At 34.9% G+C, this 23477-nt stretch overlaps 1 protein-coding gene across 1 annotated transcript in view; it reads right to left on the reverse strand.

Annotated features, from left to right (window-relative positions):
• The window catches only part of LOC149805047 (uncharacterized), a 357351-nt gene that overhangs the window by 218675 nt on the left and 115199 nt on the right, over positions 1-23477 (reverse strand). The window contains exons 33-36 of the mRNA XM_089946893.1: positions 18991-19216; positions 9526-9739; positions 5956-6171; positions 5071-5374 (exon numbers count right to left, since the gene is read on the reverse strand). Of these exons, the coding sequence (XP_089803019.1) occupies positions 5071-5374; positions 5956-6171; positions 9526-9739; positions 18991-19216 (960 nt within the window). The remainder of the gene's footprint in view (positions 1-5070; positions 5375-5955; positions 6172-9525; positions 9740-18990; positions 19217-23477) is intronic.

Below are 23477 nucleotides of genomic sequence, written 5' to 3' on the forward strand. Positions count from 1 at the left end.
TCCAAGACTCGAACCCACGCAGACAGAGGTGAGATGGCAGTGATCCATAACAGAGAGTGCTTTAGACCACTCAGCCACTTGGGGCGCCCATAGAAGTAAAAAGTCATGTGGGTTCAGGGCAAGTACAATATCTCAAAAATGGCTTGGATGGCAACTATTTTCAAGAGTCCTTCATAGAGACTGACAGTGTACTGACTGAAAAGAGTTTCCAGCAATGCAAGAGAAGACCATATCATACTTTTAACTGCAACATGCTGAAACCAGTTTGATAATATTCTTCTGGGATAGCAAGATTTTTAATTAATTGCCAATGCCACCTACACCATTTTCAATTAGGACCAGCAAGGCATCAAATGAAGTCTTCTAATGGAAACCCCATGCTGATATGACTTTCCATTTTGGAGAAGCAATGATAAAAAGATTTTCAAGATGGATACCACAGTGGCCTTTTTTTATATCAGATTGGTACCATTTCTACCAACTAGATGACATAGGAAGTCTTCTGATGAATATGCCATGTATGACTTTTTGTTCGGTCAGATATGCAACAAGATTTTCAATATGGCCATTGTGGTAGCCATACTGGATGTCTGAGTGGTATCAGTTTCATTTAGGACCAACTAGACCAAAGGATGAATGCATGCATCAAGTTTTGTGGTAAACATTCAAGTAGTTTAGGATGGGTAGCCATAACCATATATGTTATTCTATCAGTAGTAGGCTAAAATTACTGTTATAAAGGATGTCTAATGCTCAAAACATTGAATAGCTGAAATCTACCACTTTAGAAAATGACAAAATTTTTATATAAAAAAATGAACATTCCAAATGCAGTATTTTTATGTGTTCTATCAATACAATAGAAAACCAGCCAGAACCATTCTCATGGGGACTGGAAATGTTCCACAAACTCAATGAACCAGTGTGATGATGCATGGCAGATCAATTGTTCAAGAACACCTGACATATGTACACATACTGGTAAATGATTAATATTAATTTGTTGGAATAGGAAGAGTTTAAGGCCAAATACCAGATGTCTTTTGAGGTGTTGTAAGTAATAAAGGAGTAAAAGGTGGTCATAATATCTTCTAAGTTTTTAATGAAAATCAGCCAACCACTGCTGGAAAGGGAGATAAGATGGAGAGACTGAATATAAATAAGTAAATAGATTTTAGGTCATGTTTAATTGTTATTGTATTGTTCACAGTATTTTTAGGACAGCTCTTGAGGCTTTTGTTCATTTCATGGCAAGAAAACAAAAAGTGTGCTTTCTTCCAATGCTAAGAAACCACCAGCCAGGAAATATTGCAAGTTCAACAGTGCATGGATAACAGAGTTCTAAGTGTCTGCAAGTGAGCATCAAAGGTCCCGAGTTTGCATTGTGTGTTTCAAAGGTATGCATATAAATTAAGTTTAATCCCTAAAATATATTAGTTAACAGTATATTGCAGTATATATGTTTAAAGTTGGTAAAATATTTCATTAAAGCATAAATACATCATGTGTTTTTAATTCTTTATTTAAAGCCAATATAATTCTTTATTTTTTTATTAAATTTACAGTGGTGAAAAATGCCAACAGATTTTTGGATCTGAGCCATGAAGAGAAAGAAGTCATTGAGGATAAAACTCCAGAATCCATCTTAAATCTAAGACAGGAACTGTCTCCATGGAGTGAACATAACTTGTTGGAGTAATGGAGAGCAGTATTATCCTTACAAACCCAGCAACAGGAAACTGAAGCTAGAAGTTCTTTGCAGGCCGAGCATAATTTTCCTGTCATCACAACTTTTTAATGCTAAGAAATTGAGGACATTCTCCATTCTTTCGCAAAATACAAAGTAATTCAGGGGGAGATCTGGATCAGAGAACTATTGAGAGCCTGATAAGTGTGAAGGTTAATAATCATAGTGGATGTCATCAGTGGTCTCCAGGCAGTGTCTTGTAAAGGAAACTAAAAAAGCTATTGGAATTTATTTTACAAAATCTTTGCAATGAACTATAAGAAAACAATTCTTTCTTTTTCATTAATTCACAATATACTGACTCATAGCAATTAGTTATTACTGCAATATCAGAATCTAAATCACACTTTCTGTTCAAAAGTTGTTGATTTATTATTGTTTGAAGAGAATACATTTTGTGGTGCAAAATATATCCATTTGTTTTCAATCCCCTGAATAATGTAAAATTTATTCTAATAAAAAATCTACTGGATTACAAGCAAATCTACTGATCAAAATGTGTAAATCTCTGGTTGGAGACCTGGTTGTGTCACTTGTATGCATAACAAACTGATGCTAATAGAAAGACAAGATGGCCATTGCAGTGGCCATATTGGATTTCAGATTGTTACTATTTTCATTTAGGACCAACTAGACATCATAAAAAGTCTTTTTATGAAAACCCCATGTTGATATTGCCATTCATTCACAAGGAGTAGTGATATAAAGATTTTCAAGATAGCCATTGTGGTGAGCATATTGGATGACCAAGTGGCACCATGTTCATTGCAGACCAACAAGACCATGGGATGAAGTTATGCATACATTTGCATGGCAATCCTCAAAGTAGTTCGGAATGAGTAGCAGCAACAAACTTGTGCAAATGGATGGACAGACAAAAGACAATAGAAAAAGGATGATAAACAAAAGACCATCTCATAAGTTCTTCTGGTCTATAATAAATCTTTTAGTGAAATCTCCATGTTGATATGAACATCAGCTAAAGAGGATAGGAATTAGTGACATAAAGTTTGTGTGTGATCTGGATTTTTAATGAAGCTTTAAATAAATTTCAGTCACATCACTACAATGTCTGCCGTGTTACAGTTTATAGTGATGTCTAGCACTGGGGCATCATGCCACAGACATGTAGCATGATGTCCAACCCAGTCACATAATCCTGACATCTAGGCCAGCCAGTCCTAACACTAACCTCTTAATGTGAGGCAGCTGTAAGTACCATCTTTATATGTCTTTGGTCTCACTCAGCCAGGGTTAGAACTTGTGACCTCCTGCATGTGAGGCAGATGCTTTAACAAAAGGATTTTCCAGGCTGCCAAGACTGGACATGTGATTGGCACCACTTTCATACAGGGCCAATGAGATATAATAAAAATTCTTCAGGTGATGACACCATATTAATCTGACTTTCTGTTCAGGAGAAGCAAAAACAAGACTTTCAAGATGGCTGCTATGACAGCCATATCAAATTTAAGATCAGCACAATTTTCTTATATGACCAACTATTCATCACAAGAAGTGTTTTAATTAAAAACCCATTTTGATGTGACCATCCATTTAGGAAGAGCAGCAATGATTTTTAAGATGGCTATTGTGGCAGCCAGATTAGACATCTGATCAGCACCACTTTCATTCAGGACCAACTAGACCATGGGATAAATGTTCTTATCAAGTTTCATGATAATCCTCTAAGTAGTTTAGGAGGCATAAATATAACAATCTTCTGCTAAAGGACTTAATGATTATGGATATAAAAACATCCAGTAATATATCTTCTGGTCTGTGATCAAAAGAGTTAAAATCTGAAAGGCCTTTATCCTAGGATGTTCTCCACCAATTTGGTTAAAACTGGTCTGGTGGCTTTCAAGAAAATAGCAAATGTTGATGGATGCTGGACTATGCACAAAGGGCTATATCAGAAGCTCACATGGCCATATGGCTAGATGAGCCAATAAAAATTAGAAGTCAATGAAATGCACATTGTATGCCCACCTCTGTATAAAGTCAGTTGTATAGGCATTAGTAGGGCATGACTGACTCTGGAGATTACAAACTTACAGGTCTCAATTGATGTATGCAGTTCTAAACTAAATATACTGTTCAAGAAACATTATTTTCTTAGCAGACATACAGGAATTTACATTAGAATAAAGGTTGTCTGTACAAACTTCTTATGTTCTGAGTCACAATAACCCTGACCTTTGAACTTTTGACTCCAATATGCATCTTCACTCTCATCATGGTACAAAATTTAGAGCTAAAATGATGATGTGAAAACCATTTTTCATTCACTGTGAGCCTGACTTTTCACCATTTAGAACAAAAAATAAAAAGGATTCATCCTTACTTAGAGTGTAAACCATCCACAAACTTTCTTGAAAATATATGATTGAGAATTGAAGTTTTTGTACTGGAACAATTTTATACTCTTAAGCCACAGTGACCCTTTAATCATTTCAGTCCCCAAATCAATCGGCTTTTACCTTATTCCAAGTGAAAGCCATCTACAATCTTTAGTCCTGATCTACAATGTAGAACCAAACTGTCATTGAACAGAAACAATTTTTCTTCTTTCTGTCACTGTAATTATGACCTCAGACCTTTTGGTACATAATTAGTTTTTTACTTAACCCCCAAAAAACTAAGTGGCATATAATTATTGTTACCCGCGTAATAGACGGATGGAAGTATAGACTGGTGTTTCTATGGACAGACAACATTATAATATATAATCTATCTTTTAACAAGCATATAAAAAGTTGGCAATGGATAAAAATATTTGATTCCTTTTCAAAATATACAATAGTAATCTTTTGCCCACATGAGTGACAGCCACTTGTGTTTAATCTCCAATCACTTTTCTTATGATAGGAAGCAATGAAAACAAGACAGTTCTATTGCCTTCCTACAAAAGACGTGCCTAATCAGAAAATGTGTTGCACATAAAACAATAACTGGAGAGCAATCATGTTACATGCAGAATTTAACATAATTTACATCATATGTTATATTTAATTTTGAGTGCAAAAGAGTGGTATGATGGTCTTAAATTAACGTCATCTTTCTTAAAATCCAGAGGATATCCATTCATTTGCAGCATACAGCAGACTATCCAACAAAGAAAACTTAAACATATTATTATACAAAGGAATAAGATTAACATAATCATAAACCATTACAGAGGCCTTGAGAGTTGAAGGGTTGCTGGTGGTGGTAAATTCTACACTGAATTTTGTCCATTTGTAAGTAAAAAAATCTGACTCTTCAGTGGGTGTTAACTGTATTACACCTGTATAGACAATGAATTATATTATTTTTATTACCTGTGTTTATATCAGAAGTCCTTTCCTTCAAGTCAACCTCGGTCCATTCCACCAGCTGGTTGCCATAGATGCTTTTACCATAACCAACTCCCACATGAACATATTCTAAGGGGGAGTCTTCATTCACCACAACCGAGGCCTTGAGAGTTGAAGGATTGCTGGTGGTAGTAAATTCTGCAGCGAACCGACCACCTGGGAGAGTGACATCATATGTAGAGACACTGCAAGAAACACTGGATCTCACACCCTGACTGTTTTCAGCATAGACAGTGAAGTATAATGGCACACCTGTTGGGTGCAGAACCTGCAAAGCAAATTTAAATTTAATTTTGGGTGCTTTCAATTATAAAAAAATATACTTGCAATTGTTTTTAGTGAGTATGACTCTCAAGCTTGAAAATTCCAGCAGCTGATTATGATGTACTATTACTTCAGCTCATAAGAAAAACTAGATGCCTTTGTATCATTCACAAACTTCCCAATAAATAAAATTACCAGTGTTTTAGGTATACCATTTAGTCTCTAGATGTCCAATTTTTTGCTGCTCAGCAATTAAAGCCTATTACATTATACTCCCTCAACCATATCATAAATATTTCTGTTATGCTATAATATAAAGAATGGTATTTCACTAAAATGTCTGAGCCAAAACAGGGGCTTTAACTCTTTGAAATTTGTACAGGGTTGAAATTTCTGCATCCTTAAACTGATATAAAAATTTTAAAATCTTTTTCATTAGTAACTGAAAGAACAATATGGGATGTTTAAATAAAGATCATGATCCTGCTGTGGCAAATATGTTAACTTCAATAATTATAAAGTCATGTATGTTTAATTTGATTTAATTTATCCCATATTGAAAATGGAACATGAGGAAGTTATTACCATTTCTAAAACTGTGGACTGTCCTCCTAGCTCAAAATCATGCAAAGAATCATGTCCTCCTGGAACAGTTCCCACATCAAGGAAGAGCTTAACACTGCTCTTGTCATCAGCTGCAGCTACAGAGATCTGTAATGTTGGGTTTGTGTAATCCTTGTTAGGCAGCTGCATCACATCACACTGTGGTCTGCCAGGACTTGATCTTTTACCACGTCCATCCTGGGGTAACAAGACTTTCTTAATAAGTACACATTTGCAAGCAAGTATCATCATTAGGAAGGTAACATTAAATATGGTTTTTATTTTGTATTGATGAATGGCATTAACAATCATCAGCAAGACCAGGGCCTGCATATACAGCCCATTATCAAAGAACTGCAGAAAATCATTTACTAAAACCATAACTGTTGATACTGTTACCAGCATTGGAAAACTAACTGTTGTCTTCCTTACCACTTATGTGGCCTTGACAAAAACTAACACACATAAAATATATAAAAGGTATGATTGACATTACTTATGTTTATATACACCCATTTATTTTATTTACAAATGTGTTCCGGTCCATTGTAACACAGTTTCACTAACATATCCGGAGAGTGAAAGAATTTACATTTTTGAAACAGATAATGTGAAAACATTTATTCATGGAGGGATGTGTGTGAAGTGGTGGGTAAAGAGGAACAGAAAAACCTATGATAAGCGAGGTAAACCATCAAAGAGAAAATAAACAACATTCTATCCAAGATGTATCAAAGTATGCTTGCAATATAAATCCAGATGAAATAACAATAGCTTGTTGATGTCCTGAGAACCATATAGGTTTTAGTCTGGTTTTGTGGTCTTTAATGCCATTTTTCAGGACATGATAGGCTATATGTTGTACACAGCTTATTTGCTGAAGGAAGAAACCTGGAAGACCTTGGAAGGAACTACCAACTTGTGGGAAGCTACTGGCAATCTTTCTCACATACCAGTGTTGGATGAGCTGAGACTTGGACAGAGGTTAGATGTGTGAGTGATCCATAAAGGCAAGTGCCTTAGACCACTCTGCCAACTAGGACTCCAAAACCATACAGGAAGAGACAGATGCAAATAAGCAATTTTTGGCAATGTTTCAGAGTATCATATAACACAATCAGAAAATATGAACCAAACTGCTTTTTCCTTATTTTGTTGTTCTTATAATCTACACTTTCTGATTTATTGCAAAAAATGACAAGTATACTTCTTGTTTGGCAATTTGGTCTGCATTTAATCTGAATCTTTCATGTGAAAAACTCAGCATTTTACAAAAGACACCATAAATAATTATCCCATGCAAGATTTTGGTCATCATATTTTCTTTAATATTCAATGATTTTCAAAAAAAATCTAGAATCAAAAGAAACAACATAAGACAATGGAACTGTGAAGGCCTAACAAAATCGTTGAATGACACATTAACACATTTAATCCCTCATGTACCAAAAGTGCAATGGAATTAATTTCAAACTTTACCTTACAGTTAAATATCATTTAATTTCCAATTTAGGGCCTATGCTATATATAATATATTACCCTTAGGTCTTGTGGACTGAGAAACCAACACAAATCACTGATGTAGGCCTAATGTTGGCAAATTAAAGAGCCGGGGGGGGGGGGGGGGGGGGGGGAGAATTAATAATTGTAAGATTTAAAAAAGTCACTAGATTTGGAGATGGGCTTTCACATGAATAGTGTTTAAGGCATTTAGACAATATGGTGTTTGTGATGTTATGTGATATTGATTTTTAACGTAGCTTTAACAATTTTTCAGTCATATCACTATGATGTCTGCAATGTGGCAGTTTATAGTGATGTCTAGCACTGGGGCATCATGCCGCAGACATTTAGCATGATGTCTCACAAAGTCACATTATCCTGACACCAGGCCGACCAGTCCTAACACTAACCTCTTAATGCTGAACGCCAAGCGAGGCAGCTGTTAGTACCATTTTTTAAGTCTCTGGTATGACTCGGCCGGGGATCGAACCCACGACCTCCCGTATTCGAGGCGGACACTCTAACCACTAGGCCACCGGAGCGGTCAGTATGGTGTTTCAATAATTTTGGGTACCATACAAGTATATCAAAATTCTGACTTTTCATATTAACTGCTTATTTCAGCTTGTGTACTGGACATGTCCAGGAAATACTGGTGCTTTAGAAGTTTAGATATGCATTTTATGTGTGTATATATTAGCAACTAATGACACCTCAATACCGTAATGGCTATAGGAAGTACTACAAGATAAAAGATAAAATGTCTCTAATATGGAAGAAATACAATGCATGCATGCATTTATTGTGGGGGCGGGGTGGGGTGGAGAGATAGAGATAGGACTCTGGTTTATTAGGCAACATTTGACATTTTACAACTTAATGATTTATGTGCCTTTTGATGCCTGCTGTAAACATCAGCCATTTTAAGCCAGTTTTCATAGCGCCACCTTTGGGGAAAAACCCCTATTACATACTACATTCATTTATGTGAATGACAATTATGTCAGATCACGTGGTCACTGCTTATGCATTGGTCGATATCTGCTATTTAAAGTAACTGGGTCGTAATCTCCACTCTCCAAGATGGAGGTCGCAGATTTCATTCAGTACTTACGAAGTTTTCACAATTAGAACCACAACTATGAAAGATTCAATAACTTAGGTAAAGGCTGTGATACTGATGTAGGCAGCAATTAGTTTTTATAAATTATCAAATTTCAGATGACTTAGTGATGTAGACACAGATGAAAAACTTGAAATTTAGAGTATGAGAAATGGCAGCTATGGTTGGTCACGCGACCTCACTGACATGACAGTGAACGAGTTCTCTCAAGATTGTAAAGCACATAAAAAATTCTTCTGTGAAAAATAATTACACAGCTATAACAATCGGACTTTACTATTAAATTTTACCACACATAATAGATGTGTACCAAAAATGTAAAATGGTTAAAATTGCTGTTAAACGTAACATACACTACATTGTTTACCAGTTAAAAGGCAGGCCGTTGCGTATGGAGTAGAATAGGTAAGAGGTGTTCTATTTATAGCATGCTGCACTTGGTAACTATGCTCTATTAGGTAAAGGGTTAAGCCTTAATCTATACACAATGCATATGAAAACAGTGTTAAATAAAAGAAATGGGGTGTATGAAAACATAAGAAATGATAATAAATCTTGAGCCTTTACAAAAATGTGGAGCCTTTACATTTTTAAAATTTGTCCAATAAATATCATTGCTCCCTTAAAGTACACTGTGAGAGTTCCAGTGTGTACAAGAAAGAGTAATTGTGTACAAATATTTTGCTTTTAACTACAAATTATTCACAAGTATTTTGCTTAGATATGGCACATTGCTAAGATTTTTTTATTCATCACTGTCTTCTGCAGCAGAAAAGTTCTGGATTTTCTTTCAATCAAAATTACTTTAAACAAAAAATGAGAATTTCAAGGAACAAGGTTATCAAAGTTCTATAGAATATTTTTATAAGTTGTAGGGCAAATGTCAGATGAAACTTATTCCCTTGCCTGTTAAATCTGGTACTTACAGATTGGACTGGACTAGTCATTTTAGGTGGTGAGCTATCTTGCTCCTCCTTGATGTTATTGATGATGTTCTTTCTGATTTCAGGTGTGGTGTAACTCCAAATCTTGCCACGGAAAAGTGTCTTTTCGATTTTAATAAAAAGTAGATTAACTTCCAATGTGACCAGGGCATTCAAGTCCAACCTCAAAGGAACTAGGACTAAGTCCATCTTCAAACTGAAAGTAGAAAACCTGAAGTGTCAGTGACTTTGATAAGTTTCTTTAAACCTAGGTGATGTCCTGACATGGGAGAGATATATGGGAAAATAAGAAATTCCGATCTGTGAAAGTTTGCTTCATGCTTTCATTGGCAGGAAAACAAGCAAATTCAGTCAAGTTTGTCCCTCACCTTTTTTAATGAGGACACAAATTTCACAATAATGAAATTGTACTGTGACCCTTAATTCAGTGTAATGTTATTGCGGAGACATTGAAAGCAACTAAGTTTCATGGCCCTATCTCAAACAGCATTAGAGAAGAAGTGCAGAAAAGGGGTAAAAAGATCTAACAGTGACCTTGACTTTGAAAATAAAACAATGACAGTGTTACATGACATGCCATCAAACTGAGAAGCATAAGTGTATCATATTTTATTCCTGAACCTTAAACAGCTTTTATGATATAAAGCAGAAACAAAAGTAATCTTAAAATATTGACCTGTGGCCTTGACCTTGAGGATACTAACCCAAATGTTGATAACAACTGAGAAGTGGCAAATTTCTGGTGATCTATGAAGAACACATTAGTTGAGACCATAGAACAATTAATTAGATTTATGGGGACAGGCGTGTATCAAATCGCCATACTGCCAGAATCAGTAATGTCTTTTCGAGGATAGAATTTTATTCTTAATTAATCATTTGTTTGTACAGCAGCCAGATGGACTATTAGGGACTCAGTAAACTTTGTATTCATGGTAAAACTGTCACAAATTGAGAATTTCCATTAACCTGTAGTGACAACGTAGAAGGTCAAATTGACCCCAGATTTGGCACCTCTGGGAAAAGGCAGCAAATATACTTAATCCTGACTGGTTGCGCTAAATAAGGTGCATGTTTCCCACAATAAATTTCCTAGTTTTAATATAGCCACATCAAAAATTTTAATAAGTCTAAGCTTTTCTGCAAGAGAAAAACAAGTGTAAAGAAGAACCCGAGAGAAATTTGGGAGAAATTCTCTCGTAAATCTGTTGTTCAAGAGGACTGTTGTTGAAAGAAAAACCGATGATCAAATTTGGTGATAGAAGCAAGGAACACTGAGAGCAAAGGTAGTTGTGACAATTCCATGTAATTTGTTGATGCCATATTTAATGCTTTGCTGAATTTATTTACTTATATTTGCATGAATTTAATTTCTACATTTGTATATCAATTTGCTTTATGAAGTATAAATGTGTTGAGTTTATGCATAGGAAGTCATATATTAATCTTCTTTAGATAAGTTTGATGAATTGTTTGAATTTGTCATCTTGTTTGTGTAAGAATTAGGTTCTAAGAATTTCATGCATTACATTAGTTAATATAATTATGAGAATCCATGTGATTTCAAAGAATTTAGAAGAGTTCATGTATGATTAAGAGTAAGTGTGTATTGACTGAAATGATGTAGTAAGCCATGTAATGCATCTCATTTATTCACTTGTGTAAATTGAGGCTGGCTCGGAACCATTATGCCTCATGTGGTGTTAATGTGTAATGTTAATGCATGATGAATTAACCATTAAACTAACTAGGGTCATTATAGGACATGTGGAGCCGACTGATAGCCTTAGCATCTGTTTAGCACCGATAGTAAGATCTGATAACGACATGGGGATTATGCAAGCCCCTGTTATCATAAACAACAGAAAATTTAGGTTGTCTCTATTTATATTTTTAAAAGGGAGAAAATAGCTCCTGCAACATATGGTGCGATGTATTAATTCTGCGATGTATTATTCTGAGAAGTACAGTGAGACGTACTTATCCTGAGTTCCAGGTATCTGTGAATCTATGTGCTACGCACAGAGTGAGGACTGAAAGAGGCAAGACAGACGGAAGTCGAAGGAACAGCTACAGTGGAAGTGGAGTGAACTGAAAGAACAGGTTATGCAATCATACAAGGCATTGACTTCGATTGTTCACTCAATCCTATGATGAACTAAATCAGTAAAACAGATCAGCTATTTTATTTAAATATATTTATGTTTTTTTTGTAATTCAGTGACAGTTTTATATCTAAAAGCAGAGTATATTCCTGATGTAATGAATTCTTACAGTTGTTTTATGTAACTGATTAAATTGTTTGTTTACATGTACGGTGGCTCGTGTTGGTTTGTTCTTTATATCTGTTCAGATCTCTATCTATTCCACCTATAAGTTTCACCACTTATATTTATATTTACTCAAACCAGGCAATAATATTGAGGGTGATCAACCTCTAGATAATGAGAACCAAATTAAGCAGACACCTTGAAAGAAGATACAATCTGCCAATCCACACCTCTTGCAAGAAGAGGGAACTCTGTGTAAGGTTTCTACAAAGTGGACCTTGGGTAGTGTGACACCAGCGCTCACAACAACACATCTTCAACTGACAAAAAGAAAGTATATAAAGTTTCTATTTTAAACAGCTGTTAAGTCATAAACTGGATAAAGTGACTACAACCCAATTAACTGGCATCTTGACCTTGAAGACTGGAACCCCAATGTGGTGCACTGCACACCTTTTAACAATGATATCTAGTAATTGAATGTTTTATCCCTTTATCTATAATGATTTTAAAATTAAAGAGTAAAAAGGAAAATGTAATGGAAGCATTACCACTTTGATATCAAGCTCAAAGACAGGACCCTCAGAGTGGTACACAAAAGCCTGCTAATGATAAAAAGAACATATACCAAGATTCATCCCTTAATTCAAAGTAGCTCTAGAGTTCTAGAGCGGATAGTGTGATGGAAAATTCTGAGCCATCATGCTGGACCTTAAATAGGAACTGAAATGTTCATCTCATCACGTCTTCTACAAATGAAATAAAAGTATTCAAATTTTAATGTCACACACTCTCTTGTGGCAAAACAAAGTAATCAGTGCATCAATTTTAATTCCACCATCTTCCCTGACTTTAGATTTAATGGGAAAGTAAAACTGTAAACATTAACCCTTGATCTTAATGTTGAGCCATAATTATAGGTTACTGCATTTGTATGGGAAAATATGAACAAGTTTTTCTGATGGAATACTGCACTACCTTGGGAGTGCAGTATATCCATCTGACAAACCAAGTTAAAATTTTCCCATACAAATGCAGTAACCTTTTTATTATATGCTCATTTTCTTATTCTACCTAAGGCTTAATTATATTAAACAAAATACACTACAAGAAACAAAGTAAATAAATGTATGCCATATTCCAAACTAAATACACAAGCGCAGATTCATCATTACACAACAACAACATTATTAATGTGCACATAACTGTGCCGAGATAAATCTGAACTTAGTCATGGGCTAGACATAAGTTTTGAAAGAAAATGGTGTTTTTGTCTACTTAAAATTGAAATTTGGAGTCATATTGTGAATGAATGCGCATTGCAACAAGTTTTCCATTTGATCTAGTATGAATAGATTTTGATATTTTTGTCGATTCTAAGAAAGTTTGTGATTATGGACTGGATTTATATGTGACAATTCCACATGAACTACACTGGATCGAAGAAGTGAGGGAAAAGTGTGTTAACATCTGCTAATGTGTTTATGTTTCTGTCATTGAATGTTTGAAATTATAATGTAGGGAAAATATGAAGTCTTTCAATTGCAATTATCAAAAAGATGCTATGGAATTTAATGTTTATTTCATTTTGAGTGCAGTAAGGAGGATGTAATTGCACTTATATTTGAAATCACAGTACAATTTCAAAATGTGTAATCAAGATTGAGAACCTATGACATGGCTCATGTAATTCGGATTTGCAGACCCAAAAAGAAGTACATTTTGAGGAAATTCAGGATGTAAAACTGTAAATATATTTATTTGCCATTCTTATTACCAGCTAAAGAAGACAGTTTATGCCTTGTCACTTGTATGTTATTTGTATGGACCCTTTCTGGCATCTACTGTATAGCTAGCCTAAATCCAAAACATATAAAAAAAGTTAATGCGTAATATGCCAAAGCAGCTGGTATGTGGCAGTCCATGAAACATTTGCTTTACTTCATTCAGTAGCAAATTTCATCAACCAAAACATAAAGCGCCTACTATGCGAGTATACATGTTTTGTTTACAAATCAAAAGTGCTGACATCTGTGTCCATTGTTTGTTTACAATAGAAAGTAGTTCCTTTATACACGTGAATGCAATATGAAGGTGTGCAATATCGTAAAATACTGAACAATTCTAACAATGTAAAGTTAACGGAGAAAAAAATGAACATATAATAATTTGATATTTTCAACACTTTATCTGGTAATAATACGTATGTATGTATGTATGTATGTATGTATGCATGTATGTATGAGAGCTAAATGTTAATTAAGCACAACAGTGGCTATAGAGATCCAACTAGAGGTAAACTCTGAAACTGTAAAAATGAAAAATTGCACAAAATTGTCATAAATAAACTCTTCCAAATAAATGTAAACATGAATTATAACAAAATAAAAAATAAAGTGTAAAGATGTTCAAACTATGTAAAATGAATATAATATATAAAAGTAACACATGTAAAATTGTTAAAGCATGTACTCAAAATCAGTTATGTAAACCACATTTCTTAAAAAAGACCAAGATTTTCTTGAGTGATATATCATCATACACTGAGTTTGCATCAAAGTACTTCTGTCTCACGCGGTGGAGGTCAACAAACTTGACATGAATGTGTTCCACTGTCTATAGACACTGGTATGGTATGCACTCTGTCATTTGCTCTATACAACAGAAATCATTCTCCAATACCGTGCTTGATGTTCAAAGTTTGTGGAATTTACATTCCAGATGTTTTACCAAGTATGACAAACATGCTAATATATAGAATATTTAAAGTTGGTTAATGGAATATTCCATTCTGAAAAGGATGACTGCAGGTCAGATGTGTATGTTTTATCTGCTCTGCCCTATATACCAATGTCAACCTCTGTTGTGGTCAGTGGAAAGTTTAGTACAACTTGGTCTCCAGAAGTCTCCTGGTTGTAAAGCTCTAAACAGTATTCTGTCCATCTGTTAAGAATCTTTGATCTTCTATATGACTTTTATGAGCCTTGTCCTGGATCAGGGTAGATCTCTCCTGTTTCTCTGTTGTCAGATCTTTTTCACCAACCAGCATGCCTTTTTTACTGTTATTCTGGTTCAGGCTTTTCTTGACTTCCTTAAATTGGTCCTCTATCCAGCTTTCCTTCACTTTCTTTAAGCTCTTCTTAATCCTGTTGTTAATCTCCCTGTATTTTCTGCTCCTTCATGGTCTTCTTGCTTCCTCCGTAGTTTTCTCCTCACATAACAGAAGTCAAGGATATCTGCTGTGACCCAGGGCTTCCTTATTCTGATATGCTTGCCAAGGATCTTGCTGGGTGAGCCTATTATTGCCATGTTGAAGGTGGTAATCAACTAGTCTAGGTAAATTTTTTCTGCACCCAGAATTGTGAGATGTGCAAATCTGCTACTTATTGATGCTTCAAATGCTTGTGCCATGCATGGATCTTTAAGTTTGAAGCTGGTTGTAGAACTCATCCACTTGTTTGTCCTTATGTTTAGATGCAAGGGCATAAAGCTCTATGATGATGATGTTGATGGTAGATGCCCTCAATTGGACAGTAATCATCCTGACAACCCATGACTGTACTCATAGTGTCCTTATGTACCATAAATCTGACTCCATGCACATGTTTGTCCTCATGTCATGCTGAAGTAAATCATGTGTTCTTCATCTATTTTTCTCTCTCTGAGCCAATAATAAAGAATACTTTTCAAGATATTGTACAAGTGCATCATCTGAGAATATGAACAGGCTGTCAGATTTAAGAATTTACAAGTACAGCAAATTTAGGATCTATATATATCTATTTATATATACATACATACACACATTCATATTCACAATCTGCAGTTTGGTATAGAAGATATTTTGCCTTAAATGATGAATAACTAGAAGGCAACTGAACATACATACATATACCATATTTTGTAAAGAGGGCATGTCAACAGTAACATGATCGTGGCACTTCCTGCTAACAACGGTGTGCTATAGGCAGTTATAACAATTAAAACTAGAAGTACTTCCCATGTTTTACCATGGTAAATCCCTATTGTTTGATAGAGTTAAGGAATGACATGGATGGAGAGATGGAGGGTATTCCATTCAATATACCCCACTAATGCATGGGGATAATTAACTACTCTTGTCATAATACAAATATACAGCATGTGTCATGGAGATATCTCAAATAGTTTTGGAGATATTGACCAGACAAGAGTTTGATGGAAGGACTGAGAGAATTTGTAATATAAAATGGGGTAACTTAAAACTCTGCAGAAAGACAACTTTTACAGGACACAATGCATAGTTGTGACATAAAAGCATATAAAGTTTGATAATGATATCTCAAAGGGTTCAGGAGACATTAAGAAACAAAAGAGTGATGGTTGGACAGACAGACAATCTTGCTCTAGATGCAAGAGTAAAAAAATGTAGCATAATTAGCACTAAAACACCTCTGTATATTAATGGCATCTATATTCAGATAGACATTCCATAGTATTTCACACAAAATGAAAATTGTTACAAGTGTCTGTGAAATTTACAGATATTGGCAATGTTCATCTATATTTTCATAATGTCTAAGTGTGCATGAAAACTGGCATAAATTCTTATAATCTGGCAGTTGATTTTAATGTAATCTGCCAAACTGTTATTGCCTCTAAAAATGACTTTTTTTATTTCCTAAAAAAAATTTCTATCTACAAGTATTATACCCTTAAGATTAACTGGTAAATGAGCCCACAAGGGTAACAGAAAAATCGAGCACTCTTATTGATCACATTTATACCAACTTACCAGACAATGTGGCTTGTGTTAATGTACCAAATGTACCAAATGTTGGTCTTAGTGACCACTATCCTACTTTTTTGACAAGAAACGTTAAATGCAAGAAAAATAAGAGAAATGCACATAAAACGGTCACTTACAGATCGTTCAAAAATTGTAATGAAGAACAATTTCTCAATGACTTATATAAAGTTCCATGGAATATGATCCAAAATTTGGATGACATAGATGAAGTCATGAGGGTGTGGACTGACTTATTCATGGATGTAGTATCTAAGCATGCACCACTGAAAGTACATCAAGTAAAGACTGAAATTCAACTACTGAAATCCTAGATGCTATGAAAACACGAGACAAATTCAAGGCTATGGAAAACCATGCACAATATAAAGTATGGAGAAATAAAATAACAAGTATGATTAAAAAAGCTAAAAAAGCTTATTATCAATCATTGCTTGAAAACAAAAAAAGCAACACAAACTCCATTTGGAAAGTCTTCAATGAACTCACTGGAGGAACGCACAAAAAACAGACAAATAAAATTCACTCACTTCTGGTAAATGACACCACAGTCACTGATGAAACTGACATTACAAATGTTTTCAATGATTTTTTCATCAACATTACCACAAAGTTAAAAGAGCCAGTGATAAAAAACAACTTTAATGAACTGAAAAAGTTCTGCAGCAGCAAAATCTCTAAGGAGGTATGTTTCTCTATCCCACCAGTGTCAAAAAACTTTGTTAAAAAATGTCTCAGTGAACTTGATACCAAGAAAGCTACAGGACTTGATCAGATTGACCCATGACTCATTAAATCTTCTGCCTTTGCTATTGTAGATAGCATAACATTCATAATTAATTTAAGTATTGCAACGTCATCTCTCCCCAAAATATGGAAAACTGCAAAAGTAACTCCTATTCACAAATCTGGTTCTAAGGATGATGCTGATAACTACCGACCAATCTCAATTCTACCAAACTTGTTAAAATTGATTGAAAAACATGTCCATGACTCATTCATATCATATTTAACCAAACACTTGCTGTTACACCCTGATCAATCAGGCTTTAGACAGAAACATTCATGTGAGACTGCCTTGATCTCCCTAACTGATAAATGGCTTCAAGGACTTGACCAAGGTAGAATAATAGGAACTGTATTTGTAGATTTCAGGAAAGCTTTTGACATGGTGGATCATGAAATCCTTTTGAAGAAACTGAAAATCTACCAGTGCGATGAAAGAACAATTAGATGGTTTACTTCGTACTTAAATGAGAGAACACAACATGTTTACATAAATAATGTTCTGTCTGAACCTGAAACAATTAGATATGGAGTACCACAAGGCTCAATTCTAGGTCCATTACTATTCATTTTATTTATTAATGACCTACCACTTTTACTAAGAGACTCAATATCATCTAGAGATCTCTATGCAGATGACACAACATTGTCAGACATCCAAAACACAAAGCATGAGCTCGAAATTTCTTTACAGAATGCACTAAACAAACTGGAAAACTGGTGCACATGTAATGGCATGGTGGTAAATACTGGTAAAACTAAAATATTACATATCTCAACATGGCAAAGAAGGACAAATCTTGATAGTGATGAACTATGTCTGACATGGAAGGATATAAATCTGCAAATGGTCTGTCATGATAAACTACTTGGTGTTCTGGTAGATAATAACCTATCATGGACTGAACATATCAAACATACCAGTAAAAAAGTCAATTCATGTGTATGGCTTCTCAGTAGGATAAGACATTTTCTCCCTGAAAGGCACAGAAAACTATTTTATAACAGTTACATACAACCCTATTTGGACTACTGTAGTACAGTATGGGGTAATTCAAATGATAAAAACATAGCAAAGCTGGCACATCTTCAAAAAAGAGCATTTGGGCTAAAATCAATCCAGAAAGAAAGCAAGGAAAGTTTAGCTGGTAGGTTAAAAATATTACCTATTAATGACCGAATCTGTTTGAGAAAAGCCAAATTAATGTACAGGATATCTCATAATAGTGCTCCTGAATATTTACAATCACTATTCCAGTATAGGCTATCTGGTAATACTCCCCACCTGTGATCCATGTCTACCAAACAGTATAAAATTCCCAAACCAAATAAGGAGTTATTTTAAAAAAGTTTCCAGTACTCTGGAACTCTGCTCTGGAATAGTATTCCAGTTGAGTTTAGAAATGCCCACTCTATTTCCTTCTTCCAAACCCAATATATCCAGTGGCTTCAAAGATGCAGCTTAAATAAATGAATTCCTTTGTATGAGGGCCTCAAGGTAGATTAGTTATTAGCTAATTGTGTTACCCTCTTTAAATAAGGTCATTATTATTATTATTATTATTATTAGTATTGTCTTGTAAACACCTTCCTTTCCAAACTTACCCCACATCTAGTGGAAACTTTGAGAATCCAATTTCAGCAGTACTTGGGAATCTTAGATCCATGATGTACCCAACCAACTGTAGTTTAGCATACAAGATACATCCAACACCCACTTCTCCATACATCATGACACCTCCAAAGGGAGTCAACACTGCTTGTGCTTTCATGCTCAACAGTTTGAGGGCAAGAGTTATATCCAGTCCATAGTAACATTCAGCACCAAACTCTGTAGTAAATAAAAATTGTTTGTGCCATGTTCAGATACACTGACAGAATGTTTAGAAAGGTAAAACAACATTAAAGAAAGCATTTATATACATCCATCTTGTATTATTCCAAAATGAAGAGTATGATGACAGTAAAAACCTTTATCATACTAGCAGGTTTACATGATAGTATTTTCCTAAGTGTTCTGGTACAGGCTACTTATAGTAATATAGTAAAAGCAAAATCAATTTCCTTGATCAATGGATGTCTGTTCTAAATATTCTTAAATTGGATTATGTTCACCGAGATGCATTCATATAAAAAAATTTCAACCACAGGAAAAATAGGGTCCAAGATATTGAGGATGTAACATATGCGTAAGAGAAAATGCATTAGTTGCTCAAACATGAAAATATGGTAACAATGGCATATTTGGATATAGCTTAACTAGATCACAGTGACCAAGCTTTGGAATGGATTGGTGATCACTTATCTTGCGATCCATCTACATTTCAGTTTTTTATGTGCTTATCTAAAAAGCCCATCATATTAAGGAAGTAGTAAACAAATGACTGAAAACACAAATCTTAGTTGCTCAAGTGTGAAACTTAGGTCATAGTATCCTATTTTTAGTATGCTGAGTTACTCTTTTTGAGATGCATTCACATACCAACTTTTACGAGTTTAGGTGAAATAAAGTCCAAAACTTTGAGGGTGTAATGAACAAACATATAAAAATACAGCAGCTACTCAACACATTATAGAGTTTAATGGTACAAAATATTTATCTTGACTAAATAATGCCAATTTAAAGTGTGGTTTAAAATTAAAAAGGAAAACACTGAGAGAAAAAAAATTCAGCAAAATAAAATCTAACAAATAAATGTAAATATGTAGAAATTAAAGATAAAAGGCAACAATGTTACAAAGTTAAAAAATGCAAAGGTTCAAGATTGCTCAACTTTTCCAAATAAATGTAAAATGTTCTGCTTTAAGACAAACAAATACAAAGTACATGGTGCCAAAGTTTCTGAAATGTGTGTAAAATAAATCAAATTGGTCAAAAGGACAAATTCGGTAAAGAATACAATTAGGTCAAACTGTGTTAGTTATGACATGGTTGAGTTACTCTTGTCAAGATCCATCCACATTTTCATCAGTGTTGGTTAAATAGGATTCAAATATTAAAAGAATATCAAAGAAATTTCTTAAAATATGAAAGTTGGTTCAGAATGGACAATTGATCACAGTGGCCTATATTTTTGCTATGGCAAATTTTCTGATGTAACATCCACTTCAGAAGTGTAGATGATATATGGTAACAAATGAATGTCTGAAAATACAAGTCTTTCAATCATAAAATCAGATCATTGTGACCAAGTTTTAGTACAAATAAGTAACTCTTGTTAAGATGTAAGCACATACTAATTGTCATATGTAAATGAAAAGACATTGAAGGTGTATTGATCTAAGAGCTGAAAATTGTAAAGTCACTGAAGCATGAACATAAGGTCACATTGACAAAGCTTTGATAGGTATTCTTCTTTAGGTGAACCCACAGGATGATTTTCTAAGAGTGTAGGAGAAATAGGATCCAAAATATTGAGAACATAAGAATAAATTAATAAACACTTGAATTAATGAACATACGCATAAATGAACAAATAAACAAATGAATGAAAATGCAAAATACTATATCCAGCCCAAAATTCATTGGCAAAGAAATTATAAAAGCCTTTTCAGGATTTCAGGAATAAAACAACACCATCAATAGACTTCTTAGAAAAGCTTGAGGCTTTATATATGTTTATCTTGTGTGTGAATACCATTTACCACATAAATCCTTGTTGGACTTTTTACCAAAGCTTAGTATGCCAAGAGTAAATAGTGCAAAATAATACTGACATGAATAATGATTCCCACTTTACATTCGAAAATGCATTGTAAACTTTCACAACTTGCTAATCTGCTTATTTTTAGCCAATAGCTATGTTACATTTTATCACAGCCTATCAGCTTAACCATGTAAATCTTTAATACTAATATTTAAAAACTTGCATGATAAAGTTTCTTCAGATTATCTCTTACTTCATTTACAAACAATCAATATTTCCTAGTAAATTGTTTATTTAATAATACTTACATGATCATAATACCTATGGAGAAAAACTATTATCATGCAAATTCAGCTCTTCCAGGCTAAAACATTTAGCTAAAAGGCTGAAAGTTATCAGCCCACACAGGCTACAGAGTGATCTCCCCTTGATACAGGGACTGGTACCAAATCCTGTAAATTTTTCAGTTACTACTGGAGCAGAAAAGAAGGCTCTATATATGGATATAACTGTAAAAGCTTGGAGGGTGTGTATTATTATTAGGCAAGTATCAGTGAAGAAACATATTTTACAAGACAAAATTGGTTTCTTCTTCAAATATATTACCCAATTACAATATCTTTGAGAATAGGAAAATAGTGGCAGGAGACACACCACCTTACACCAGAGAGACCATGTCCAGTCCCCTAAGGTATGTGAGACAGCTGCTAGATAACTCGACTGGAGAAAAAACTCCTTATGTTAGGGAGTGACTTTGAAAGGGACAGATTTTACAAGTCCAGAACAAGTCATGAAGCCATGTCCTTGTGAAGCTGTCAAACGACCTATGAAGGTAACCTGTTGTGCCATGGTTATAGGTTCCTCCAGATAAACTTGAGTCTTTTAGGAAGAAAAAAGCTGGAGAAGTGGACTCAGCTTTCCAACCCAAAGCACTGATAACAACCAAGAACAGTTTCAATCAAATGTAATGTTTGTGGTGAGATGCAAAGCAGATTCATTTGGTCTGGGGTTGTTTTCTGATATGTGGAACAAACAACCAACGACGAAAGTGTCTGTGGTCATATGTTGTCCTTTCCTCCTGTGAGAGATAAAAAGAGGAGTAATCTCCCTTGAAGCAAAAACTCGGTCCTTCTTGAGTGTACCACTTCAAAGCTCACACTGGGTCCTGTAGATGACTTTGAGATGAAGTGTCTGGAGTAGACAGGGATTTCATTAAAAATGTCTGATTCAAAATGAATGGGAACTGCTTCTTGGCATAGCAAAATGGGTTGTCAAAAGTGATGCTTATACATTTTTTGGGAACTGTATGTATTTGGCTGATTCTGCCTGCCATTCATTAATGTAGTGAGGAAGCAGGTCTGAATATTAGAGGTTAATGAATGCCACTCTTGAGAACAGTTCAAATGGTGTGTTGTTTAGCCAGTCTAGTACCCATGATAGAGTTCCCCATGGCAAAGAGCCAGTGTCTTTGAATGTTTGTAATCAAAACTGAACAGAAGAATGGATAGGTCTCTTCCATGGTGATGCAATGTGTCACTGATTGCAGAACAGTAGCCATTAATTGTGCTTGCTGCTGTTTCTCATCAAAAAGCCATAGCAGGCAGTTAGCTATTTGAGGTATTGATGCAGCCATAGTTAATGTATTTTTGGCCACATCACTGTGTGAAGATTTTCCATATGACTTCATACAGTTGTTTTGGAGGGACATCTTGCTTGAGCAAATTCTCCACCAATGGTTGTGAGAACTGTTTGTTCCTGAGGGCATGTTAAATAAGATCCAGATGTGCAGGTTCAGCAACTCTGGGTTAAGATGAAATGCCTGCCTTCATGGTTACTTCAGCAGATGAAGGACTATCTCAGTTTCCTGGAGATTTCCCATCTGAGAGAAGCAATTATGATGAGGTCACACTCCGATTCTCTTGCTTTCTATACAACCATCCGAACCAGAGGTGTTGGAGGGTAAGCATCTGCATCCAGGCCATTCCAATCTACAGAAAGAGCATCGATTGCCTAGGCCTTTGGATACGGGACTGTGAGACAAAATTTGTAAGTCTGGCATTACCCTTTGTCCAAATAGGTCCATCATTGGTCTATCGCCATATCTGAGTGGAAACTGAAAGATGATGGGACCATCCAGTTTGAATTATTTGATACTTCTGGGAAAACAAGTCCACTAATACTTGTATGTGGATTTGTCATTGAAAATGCCACTTTAGCAAATCCCAACAAGGATGCAAAAGTCTGGGGACTTGGATCCACCTTACTGTTTGAGATAAGTCACCATAGTGGAGTTGTCAGACAGAATGAGAACTCGCTTCCTATGTAGATCCTCCTGCCACCAATGAAAAGCTTCCAAAATGGTATTCATCTAGAGAATGTTGATATGCAAATAAGGATCCTGAGGTTCACACTCCACTGGCTCCCCCAGAATCATGGGAGGAGGTA

The sequence above is a fragment of the Sinohyriopsis cumingii genome, chromosome 2, assembly GCF_028554795.1.
Source record: "Sinohyriopsis cumingii isolate HCF-2022 chromosome 2, ASM2855479v2, whole genome shotgun sequence".
NCBI classification, from domain to species: domain Eukaryota; kingdom Metazoa; phylum Mollusca; class Bivalvia; order Unionida; family Unionidae; genus Sinohyriopsis; species Sinohyriopsis cumingii.